We start from the raw sequence: 12746 nt of genomic DNA on the forward strand, positions 1-12746 counted from the left end.
TGTTTTTTATATACAAAAATTGATAAATAATCTTTTACCATTTAGGTATGTTCGATGTATTAAGCCAAATGCTGAAAAATTACCAAATAAATATGATGAAGTCCTAGTTTTAGATCAATTAAAATATTTGGGAATGCTGGATATAATTCGGATAAGAAGAGAAGGATTTCCAATTCATTTAAATTTTAATGAATTTATTTCAAAATATAAAAGTTTATTAAGAGACAAAAAAGCGGAGTCTTCTAAAGCATATATTGAAAATATAATGCATCGTCTAAACGTGCCGCACTCAGAATGGCAAATTGGAAAATCAAAGGTTTTTTTGAGGTCAAAAGCTTACGAACCATTAGAAGATACAAGAAAATACTTAGTACACTCAAAGGCTTTACTAATACAAACAAATTGGAAACGTTACATTCAAGTTAAAAATTATCAACACATTCGTAATGCAACCTTAAAAATACAACATGCTTATAGAGGATGGAAAATGCGCATTCAGTTTTTAAGAATGCGAAGAGCTGCAGTTGTAATTCAGAGCCATTTACGTGGAGTTTATGCGAGGGAGGTATGTATAAATTTGTATAATTGTTGCAAAATTATTTGGAACTAAGGTCAGCGATTTCACGGAAATTTTACCGGAATGAAACAAAAATGCTGGAAATTACGAAACAGTAACTTGTAGTTCTTAAATACCCTGAACCTATAACACTATGCGGTAAAAATAAGTAATATGTACTATTTTTCAGAAAGGTGTATCCGAGTATACCAAGAATCTGTTTTTGAAATTTGCCAAACACGTTCAAAATCTTGAGATATAGTAAAAAAATCTTTAAGTACTTATAAGCCTTAAACTTAGTGGAATCTAAACCGATTCAACTAAGTTTCAATTATACGTACGTAGAAAGCAATTATACGTACGTAGAAAGCAGAAGCTGAGGCTTTAATAATGACATATATGATCTTTAAGTATCCCAGAGAAATATGTGTGCATTTCATCGGTAAACTAATTTTTGATTTTATCTTTGCACCATTGTCCAAGATTGGAAATGTTTTTAGAAACTATTTTATATAAGAACAGTACTATTTATTAATGTATTAGAAAATTACGTCTATTCATGAATTAAACGCAATTTTGTTTTTAAAGATCCGTTAACAATTGACGACTTTATTGATCGTTTTCTTAATACAAAATTGTTTAAAAACTGATTTTCTGAATGATGATTTATATGAGAGCTAAATATGGACCGATCCTCGTAAAAATTTGTGAAAGGATTTATATTTATATAAAAGTTATTTATGCTGAATTTCATCGTGATATTGATATTAAAAGGAGAATTATGGAATTCACGTAATTTTCTGAAGGACGGTTTGTATATCAAAAAAAAAAAAAAAAATGGATGTCCAGGACTATCAAGTATAAATATGTATGTAGTTAATTTTTTTGGTTTAAATGCCAACTTTTTACTAATTGTCTAAGATTGTCTGAAATTGTAAATCTCCATTTTATATACATAATATATTTTTAACATTTCGTAACATTTGCTTAACAATCTTAAGTCTGTATTCCTATACACAAACGGAAAATAATGTTAGGAATTATGTATCCAAAATATAAAAAAAATGCGAATCACAATAAAAATCAATGAAAACATACAATTTTGTACTAAAAATTTAAATTTTTTGAAACCGGTTAACCGAGACTTAAAAACCGGATCACCCGGTTAACCGAAAATCAATGTTAAAAAAAATCGGCTTGCAAATAACAGAAATATGCAATAAAAACGGGTTTTCGGTTAACCAGTTTATAAACTCTAGCTTCAATACTTATATACTATATCAAACAAGTAAGAAATTATGGTAAGATAATTCATTGAATTTACATTTTATGTATATGTATAAAGCCTCTTTTAGAAAATTAGTGTTTCATCAATATTTTATTTTCTTAACTGATGAAGGGTACTATATGGTCGGCCATCCCCGACTGTAATTTCATACTTATTTATTTTTGATCAAAAAAGTATTTTAAACAAATTGTTACATAATTTAGATATTGCCTAATTTTTCATCGCTCTTGGGGTTTCAAAATTATATCTTATCTATATGTGTATGTAAAAATTAATGTTTGATTGTTTGTATGTTTATATGTTTGTATGTTTGAACGTTATAGACTACTAAGTGGCTGAACCAATTTTCTTCAAATTTTCATAGCGTATTCCTGTGTGTCTGGAATATGTAATAGGCTACTTTTTATTTTAAAATTCCAAGTGGGCGAAAAGCCACTCCCATATTAAGAAAATATTAAATCCGTATATTTGAGATAATATATCAGTGTCAATATGATTATTTAGGACAAAAAGTCCGCCTAGCATTGGGGGGCATATCAATTAAGTACAAAAATTCGTTTATCTTGGAAACTATCAGTTAGAATCTTAAAATTTTGTACAAATAACTTTAACATCCATGTAAACATTTTGGGTAATAAATAGGCGGATTACTCATGAGGGGAGCGGCACTTACCATATTAATTAAATACAACAAGTTAGAGGGATATATTTGGCTGAGCCGGATCTTAAATACCCTCCACCAGCTACATTTATATTAATACTTTTCTAATTGCTCAAATATTTGTAGAAATAAGTTTTCTCGTGTCTTAAATAGAAAAATCCCAATTTAGTAATAAGTGATGTGTGTTTAAGTGATTTTCTGGGAACCTTGTATGGGACCGCACCCATGTTATTAACTGATCGTGAAAAAATCTTGAAATATAATTTTTATATACAAAACTAATATTTGCGCCAAATTTTGTATCATTAGCTTTATTTGGTAATGAGTAATGTGCGTTAAAGAGATTTTCGTAAAAGGACCTTTTATGGGAGCTATGACCAATTATGTATATAAAGACAAAATTTCAAAATTCTGTATCTATATCATTATTTGGTAATGAATATTGTGCATTTAAGTGATTTTCTGGAGGGGACCTAGTATGACAGCTATGACCAAATATGGACAGATCGTAAAACAATTTTAAAGTGTAATTTATGTATATAAGAGCAATATTTTTGCTAAATGTATGGATATCAATACTTATGAACCGATCGGAAAAAAATTTTCCCAGTAATATTTTTGTGTATATGAGCAATACTTGTACCAAATTTTATATGGATATCTTAATTTTGCAATGAGTTATGTACGTTTAAGTGATTTTCGGGAGGGGACCTTGTATGGGCGCTATAACCAATTATGGACCGATCGGAAAAAAATTTCACAGTAATACTTCTGTCCATATGATATATTTGTACCAAATTTTATATGGATATCTTAATTAAGTATTGAGTTATGCTCGTTTAAGTGATTTTTGGGAGGGGACCTTGTATGGGAGCTATGACCAATTATTAATGAGTTATGCGCGTTTAAGTGATTTTCGGAAGGGGACCTTGTATGGGAGCTATGACCAATTATGGACCGATCGGAAAAAACTTTCACAGTAATATTTCTATGCATAGGGGCAATACTTATATCAAATTTTATATGGATAGCTTAATTTTGTAATGAGTTATGTGCGTTTAAGTGATTTTCGGGAAGGGACCTTGTATGGGAGCTATGACCAATTATAAACCGATCCAAAAAAAATTTTACAGTAATATTTTTGTGTATATGGGCAATACCTGTACCAAATATGGATATCTTAATTTAGTAATGAGTTATGCGCGTTTAAGTGATGGGAGGGGGCGGGAGGGGACCTTGTATGGAAGCTATGACCAATTAGGGACCGATGGACCGATCGGAAGAAAATTTCACAGTAATATGTCTGTGCATATGAGTAATATTTGTACCAAATTTTATATGGATATCTTATTTTAGTAATGAATTATGTGCTTTTAAGTGGCGCTGCGAATTATGGCCCCAGGTAAAATGGCCCCAAAACATAAAACGAAATATGGCCCCAACAGGAAACAAAAACACGTAATTTTTGTTTTTTATATATTTTTTTGGGGTATTTCAACATTTTTACATTTGGGGTAATACTGCATTTTGCAAAAAAATAAAAATGACCCCAATGTTGTGAAATGAAGAAATACCCCAAAACAAACAAGTAAGAGTGTTATATTCGGCCATGCCGAATCTTATATACCCACCATCAAATCATCCTTATTAATAAATTTTGATATTATCGATCTAGTTTGAATCATATGTTGATATTAATATGAACATCAGGGACATATTTGGAAGAGGGCCAAGGGCTTAAGCATGGACCGTGCTATTCCGAATTGAAAATATTAATTTTCTTTGACCCAATATTTATAACCAAAAACTGTTTTTTTGTAAGAGTGGTTATATGGAGGGTAGAGTCAATTATGGACCTTTCCTTGTCGGTTTATACAATAATTGTGTGTATCTAATGGCGCTGTACTCGTATTTTTAATTCAGTCATGAGGTTTAAAGTAATTTTCTGAAGAAAGCCGAAAATGGGGGTTTGATAGTTATCGACCGATCTTCATCAAATTCAGTTGAAAAATTTCAGTTCCTATAAAACTACCGTAATTTGGAAGAACTTTTGAGTCACACATGAGCGTTTAAGTGATTTTCTGGAGCGAATCAATTATAGACCGATTTAAATAAGGACCGATCCTTATAAAATTTGATAGAGAGGTTTTGGCTCGCACGAAATTTGTTTATGTATAATTTTACCGCTGTACTCACATTTTTGAGTCAGTAATGAGCGTTAAAGTCATTGTATAAAGGAGACCTTATTAGGGGGTTAGGGTCAATTATGGACACATCCTCATAAAATTTAAGAAAATGATTTTAGTTCCTATAAAACTTTTTTATGTCGAATTTTATTGTTATGCATATGCTTCTTAAGGTAGATATGAGCATTAAAGTCCTTTTCTGAAGGGGACCTTATAGGAGGTAGGGTCAATTATGGACCGATCCTTATAAAATTCTACGAAGAGATTTATGTTCCCATAAAACATGTTTGTGCCGAATTTCACAGCTATTGATGCTTCTCTTAGCCAGTTATGGGCGATAAAGTCATTTTCTGAAGGGTACTTTATATGGGGGTAGGGTCAATTATGGGCCTATCCTTATAAAATTTTACAAAGAGATTTATGTTCCCATAAAATATGTTTGTGCTGAATTTCACCGCTATTGATGCTTCTCTTAGACAGTTATGGGCCATAAAGTCATTTTCTGAAGGGGACTTTAAATGGGGGGTAGGGTCAAGTATGGACCGATCCTTATAAAATTTTCGAAGAAATTTACGTTCCCATAAAACATGTCTGTGCGGAATTCCACCGCTATTGATGTTTCTCTTAGCCAGTTATGGCCGATAAAGTCATTTTCTGAAGGGGACTTTTTATGGGGGGTAGGGTCAATTATGGGCCTATCCTTATAAAATTTTACAAAGAGATTTATGTTCCCATAAAACATGCTTGTGCCGAATTTCATCGCTATTGATGCTTTTCTTAGCCAGTTATGGGCGATAAAGTCATTTTCTGAAGGGGACTTTATATGGGGGGTAGGGTCAATTATGGACCGATCCTTATAAAATTTTACAGACAGATTTAAGTTCCCATAAAACATGTTTGTGCCGAATTTCACCGCTATTGATGCTTCTCTTAGGCAGTTATGGGCGATAAAGTCATTTTCTGAAGGGGACTTTATATGGGGGGTAGGGTCAATTATGGACCGATCCTTATAAAATTTTACAGACAGATTTAAGTTCCCATAAAACATGTTTGTGCCGAATTTCACCGCTATTGGTTCTTCCCTTAGCAAGTTATGAGCGATAAAGTCATTTTCTGAAGGGGACTTTATATGGGGGGTAGGGTCAATTATGGACCGATCCTTATAAAATTTTACAGAGAGATTAAGGTTCCCATAAAACATGTTTGTGCCGAATTTCACCGCTATTGATGCTTCTCTTAGGCAGTTATGGGCGATAAAGTCATTTTCTGAAGGGGACTTTATATGGGGGGTAGGGTCAATTATGGACCGATCCTTATAAAATATAACAAAGAGATTTAGATTCCCATGAAACATGTTTGTGCCAAATTTCACCGCTATTGGTTCTTCCCTTAGCAAGTTATGAGCGATAAAGTCATTTTCTGAAGGGGGCCTTATATGGGGGCTAGGCGAAATTGTGGACCGATATTGCCCATTTTCAATACCAAACAAACTGCATCAACTAAAAGTATCTGTGCAAAATTTCAGCTCGCTAGCTACTTCCATTTGGACTCTATCGTGTTTTCAACAGACAGACAGACAGACGGACGGACATGGCTAGATCGTCTTAGAATCTAATAAGGACCCAGAATATATATACTTTTATGGGTCTTAGACGAATATTTCAATGTGTTACAAACGGAATGACAAAAACAATATACCCCCCATCTTTTTTGATGGTGGGTATAAAAATATTTCAAGAATGTTCAAAATTAACAAACATTTTATGAAAATACAACAAAAATTATTAAATATGAAATTTTATAAAAATATTAGCATATATTTGAGGTGGGGTGTCATAATGTCCATTGACGTTATGACACACAAAAAAGTTTCATAGTGTCCATGGACGTTATGACAATTTTTAAAAGTGTTATAATATCCATTGACATTGTATCACTTTTAAAACAGAACTGTATTTGAAAATTTGTAATAATATATTTGAATTAAAATTAAATGGGGTGAAATTTCATTTACGTTTTTGGGGTAATTGTTCATAACGAAAAATTAACCCAATATTTGGGCCACTTTTCATTTCAACCTTGGGGAGATTTTTCATTAATTTTGGCGTGATTTTTCTTAAAAAATGTTAGGGTTATACTTCATAATGAATTTTGACCCCAACATTGGGGCAATTTTTCGTTTTATATTTTGGGGCCATTTTACCTGGGGCCATAATTCGCAGCGCCCGTTTAAGTGATTTTCGGGAGAGGACCTTGTATAGGAGCTATGTCCAATTATGGACCGATCCAGAAAATTTTTTCTCTGAATGAATCCTATTGACATAAGATTTAATTTGTAAAATTTTGTGAAGATATCGACATTCTGACGGAAGTTATTGACAAAAAACCCATTTTCCGGGAATATGTACTTTTGTATGGGAGGTATATGGAATTGTGGACCGATTCTGGCAATTTTCAGCAGGAATCAAAGTTGTGTAAAAACGAATGTATGGTGATTTTCATGGAATTATCTGGTATAGTTTTCGAGAAAATTACATCAGAATGCTTTTTTTCGAGGTTGTTTTACATTTTGATTCACAACTTTTCCCGGTGTGAACCGATTTTGTTCATTTTCAATACCGTGAGCGTATTTTACACAGACAGACGGACATAGCTAAATCGACTCAGAATTTGATAAGGACCCAGAATATATATACTTTGTTGGGTCTCAGATGAATATTTCTTGGTGTTACACACGGAATGACAAAGTTATATATACCCTCTATCACCACTGATGGTGGTGGAGGGTATAAAAATTCGTTTATCTGGGAAACTAATAGAACTAAATTCTTAATATTCATCTAAACATTTTTAAGGATAAAGAGCGGACTTTCATCTGGTGGGGCTTGGAGTCCCCATATGAATAAAATAGAAAAATTCGTATATCTGAGAAACTATAAGAGTTAGAATCTTAAAATTTTACTTGAAGAACTTTGACATTCATCTGAACATTTAAAGTATAACGGGTGAACTTTCAATGGGGGACTTGGTACCTCCCATATGAATTGAATACAAAATTTCGTTTAACTGGGAAACTAATAAAACTAGATTCTTAAAATTTTGCATAAATTACTTTAATATTCATCTGAACATTTTGAAGGAAAAAGGGAAGACTTTCATCTGGGGGACTTGAATCCCCCACATGAATTAAATAAAAAAAATTCGTATATCTGAGAAACTAATAGAGCTAGAATATTCAAATTTTACATGAGGAACTTTGACATTCATGTGAACATTTAGAGAATAACGGGCGGACTTTCAATGGGGGCTTGGATCCACATATATGAATTAAATACAAAATTTCGTATATCTTGAAAACTGTTACATAAATTTTTCATATAGAAATTGGCGACAGATAGAAATTGGCGAACTTGCAATAATTTGCTAGGCATCTCTCATATATAACATATTGTTAATTTGGAAAACTATTGTAGTTAGAATTTTCAAAATCGTTAAGTAGGTATTTTATTTATATTGCCTTTAGGGTAGCAAAGCACACTGGGAACAGCTAGTATCTTATATAATATTCACGAATTTTCTATTTTTTTCTTTTCTTATTCTTTATTGCTTATTTTAAATCAAATATATAAATTTTTTTAATATTTTCTGGATTTTATTAAGTTTTTATACCCTCCACCACCATAAGTGGTGATAGTGGGTATATGTATATTACTTTGTCATTCCGTGTGTAACATCCAGAAATATTCATCTGAGAAATATTCATTCTTGGACCTAATTAAATTCTGAGTCGATCTAGCTATGTCCGTCCGTCCGTCGGTCTGTATAAAACATTCTCAGGTTAACACGAAGCAACAAAAATTAACGAAATTCACCCGAAATATTTACTGTTGTCCTAGGCAGTTCGGTATTGAAAGTTGTGAATCAAAATTTGGAAAAACTCCGAAAAATAAAGCTTCTTTTTACAAATTCTAATGTAATTTTCAGAAAAACTGTGCAATATAACTCCATGAATATCACCACACATTTTTTTCTATATAAGAGCTTTATTTTTGTTGAAAATTGGTGGAATCGGTCCACAATTTCATATACCTCCCATACAAAAGTATATATTCCCCGAAAATGAGTTTATTGTTAATAACTTTCGTCAGAATCTTATGTCAATAAAATTCATAGAAAGACAGAATTTTCTGAATCTGTCCATACCTCCCATACAAGGTCCCCTTCAAAAAATCATTTAAATGCACATAACTCATTACTAAATAACGCTATCCATACAAAATTTGTGCAAATATTACATTTGTACTTAGAAATGTTACTTTAACATTTTTCGGTTTTTCGTACCTTAGGGCACTTATAAGTCAATAACTTAACTAAATCTGGACCGATTTTAAGTTTCTCCACGGATAGAAAGCAGAAGCTGAGACCTTTATAATGACATATATAACGTTTAAGTAACCTGGAGATATATGTGTGAATTTCATCAGCAAACATATTTTTTATTTAACTTTTGCACCGTTGTACAAGTTTTGGGATGTTTTTTGAAAGTATTTTATATAGGAACCGTACTATTTATTAATTGATTAGAAACCCCTGTCTACATGATAAAAACGCAACTTTGGTTTTAAAAATCCGTTAGCAATTGGCCACGTTATTGATATTTTTCTTAATACAAAATTGTTCATAATCTGATTTTCTGAAGGATGCTTTATATGGGGGAAAGGGTTAAATATGCACCGATCCTCGAAAAATTTGGTGGAAGAATTTATGTTTATATAAAAGTTATTTATGCTAAATTTCATTGTGATATTAATATTAATAGGAGAACTATGGAATTGAAGTCTTTTTCTGAAGGAGGGTTTGTATGGGGACTAGGGTCAAATAAGACCGTATTGTCTAAAGAATCAGCAGTATCACTAAAGATTACAGCAAACTCATTTATACCGATTTTAGTATTGTTTGGACCTTATTTGACTTTAGTCCCCATGCAAATCCTCCTTAATTCCATAATTATCTTAATCATGATGAAATTCAGCTTCAATAATTTTTATATAAATCTAAATCCTTCTTCCAAATTGTAGGAGGATCGGACCTTATTTAGCCCTATCATCCATATAAAGCATCTTTTGAAAAATCAGTTTTGAAAACATTTTGTATTAAGAAAAAGATCAATAACATTGTCAATTGCTAACGGATTTTGTCCTGGCTGCGACTTGAGCCTTATGTTGAGGACAGCGAGTTTAACAAACACCCAAAAATAACCACAAATTTGTTTGAAATTATGATGCAAGGGTGTAAACGTGTATTTCTAATAAAAAATTTAAATTATTACAAAAATAATATTAATATAAATATGAACCACTTACCGCAGTCTTTGTCCCCAACAAACTAAACTTTAATATTAAAGCCAGTAAATACTGAGCCTACAAATTTCTTTCTGTTATGTACATTTACTAACTGTTACATTCCAAACAAACAAAAACTTAACGAAAATACTGCAGTAGAATTAAGGGACAAAGTGCGTTTAGTTCGTAAATAAATAAGAACAAAAGGGAATAAAAAGAACAATATAAAAAATCCTAACGGTCATATGAACAAAATAACAACAATATCATACAATTATAAACAACATTAAGGTAGCTCAATAAATATAAATCAAAATAAAGAAATAAAACAAATTTAAAGGAACAAATAAAATAAATTAAATAAAACAAATAAATCAAATAAAAACTAATAAATAAATAAAATTCGCTCCTCTATGAGCCATTAGGCGACATCCCCACCCCCGTGGATCGGCTACGATTCACTACTCCAAATCGAGGATGGCCAGCTTGGAAACAGGGCGTCTTAATACACCAGTATTTGTGCGAACATCAGCACGACGAATAACACCATCCCTCCCTTTGAACACCTCTTCAACTCTACCACGCTTCCACTGTCTACGAGACACGGCTGGATCGCAAATTAGAACCAAATCACCAATAGCAATGGGCTTTGTACTTTAACACCATTTGGAACGTCTAGTCAATGTGGACAAATATTCTTTAATCCACCGTTTCCAGAAGTGGTCACGCAATTGACGGGATATGCGCCACTGCTTTCTTAGAGCAACTGGTTGATCATTTATTTCTCCGGCAGGAGTTTGCGATGTATTAGGGCAACGGAGCAAAAAATGATTAGGCGTTAGTGGTTCATCTTCGTCGCTCAACGGCAAATGTGTTAAGGGACGAGAATTTACTATATTTTCAGCTTCAATCAGGAAACTTTGTAACGTATGTTCTCTAGGTGCCGATTCTTTCAGGGTAGACTGCAACACACGCTTGACGCACTGGACCATACGTTCCCATATACCACCTTCTGCAGGATTATAGGGACAATTAAACTGCCAGTCTATACCTCTGGATGAGCATTCATCTTGAATTTGGGACACATCAAATACTTCACTGAACCGCTTGGCTACTTGATCAGCACCAACAAAATTTTTTCCATTGTCGCTCCTGAGTCTTGTAGGAAGGCCACGTCTATTTATAAAGTTGCGTATGGCAAGAATACACGCATCTGTGGACAAATCAAAGGCGACTTCTAAATGGATGGCTCTTATGGTCAGGCAAGTAAATAAAGCCACCCAGCGACGACCAATTGTAATAGTAAGTGGGCCATAGTAATCCAATCCGGTATAGGAAAAGGGACGAATATATGGAGTCAACCTGTCCTTCGGCAACGAACCCATAAGTGGTGGCACCGGCAATGTACGACGGAACCTGCAAATAAGACAATTAGAAACACGCTTACGCAAAATTTTTCTAAGTTCCTCGCCTCCAAAATGATCTTCTAATTTCACATATTGTGGATTCAAAATTTTGGTATTTCATCTTTTCGTGTACATGGGCCACAAACAACTCGGTAACAGGATGGAACGACGGTAATATAATCGGACGCCTTATATCCAATGGTAACCAGCTAGCAGCATCAACACGACCATAGACACGAAGTAATGATTCTTCATCCATATAAGGGAACAGGGCGTACAATTCACTACTTTTGGACAGACTACCTTCATTTTCAATTATTTCAATTTCTTGGCAAAAATTTTCTCGTTGATCTTGACGGCAGAGCAATATTTCAGCATTTTTTAACTCGTCTGCAGTTAAACCATTTTCCTCACCAAGACCAATCTTCTTTCGGCAGCGGCTTATAAAACGTAACATCCAAGCTACTGTACGTTTTAGTTTCAAATAGGAGGAAAATCTTTTATAATCAATAACACCTTGTATATTTACCAGTAGAGCAAATTTTGGACGAAGTTCTTCCGAATCTTGTTCGTTTGGGGCTACGTTTACCTTTTGGGGCCAATTATCTTCAGAATCATAAAGAAATTTAGGACCATTCATCCAGCGGGAATCATCAGAAAAATCAACTTGGCTTTTCATTCTTGTAGTTTCATCCGCAACATTTAGATTTGTTGGCAGCCATCTTCAATCTGCAGGGCTAGTAGATTCAAGAATTTCCGTAATTCTGTGGGCAACAAAAGGTTTGTAACGACGACTTTCTGAGCCAATCCAATTTATTACAGTTGTAGAATCACTCCAACAAATAATCCTTGATACCTTAACGGAATGCTCCTTCAAAATTTTAACCAGTAACCGAGTACCCAAAACAGCTGCCTGTAGTTCGAGCCGAGGAATACTCATAATCTTCAAAGGGGCACATCTAGATTTGGCAGCCACTAGAGACACTTCAATTTTATGATGGGCATTTATTAACCTCCAGTAAAACACGGCTCCAAATGCGTCTTCACTGGCGTCGACAAAAACATGTAGTTCCAGGCGGTGAGGAACACCATTTCCAAAATGACACCGTGGTACTTTGACCTTTTCAACATTTTGAAGACCTTGGCGCCAATTATTCCACACATCAAGAATTTCACCGGGCAGTGCTTCATCCCATCCAATGCTGTGTCTCCAAACTTCTCGCATCATCAATTTTGCCGTTATTATAAAGTGGCCCAAAAACCCAAGTGGGTCAAAACTGACATAACCACACTTAATAGCTCACGTT

The 12746-nt window shown here is 33.5% G+C and overlaps 1 protein-coding gene across 1 annotated transcript in view; it reads left to right on the plus strand.

The window, feature by feature from the left end:
- The window catches only part of LOC119599837 (myosin-I heavy chain), a 779075-nt gene that overhangs the window by 90114 nt on the left and 676215 nt on the right, over positions 1 to 12746 (plus strand). Inside the window, exon 2 of the mRNA XM_037949747.1 lies at positions 46 to 565. Within this exon, the coding sequence (XP_037805675.1) occupies positions 46 to 565 (520 nt within the window). The remainder of the gene's footprint in view (positions 1 to 45; positions 566 to 12746) is intronic.

Source organism: Lucilia sericata, unplaced genomic scaffold, assembly GCF_015586225.1.
Source record: "Lucilia sericata isolate MDLA Ls3-8-SP2 unplaced genomic scaffold, ASM1558622v1 Contig000090F_arrow, whole genome shotgun sequence".
NCBI lineage: Eukaryota > Metazoa > Arthropoda > Insecta > Diptera > Calliphoridae > Lucilia > Lucilia sericata.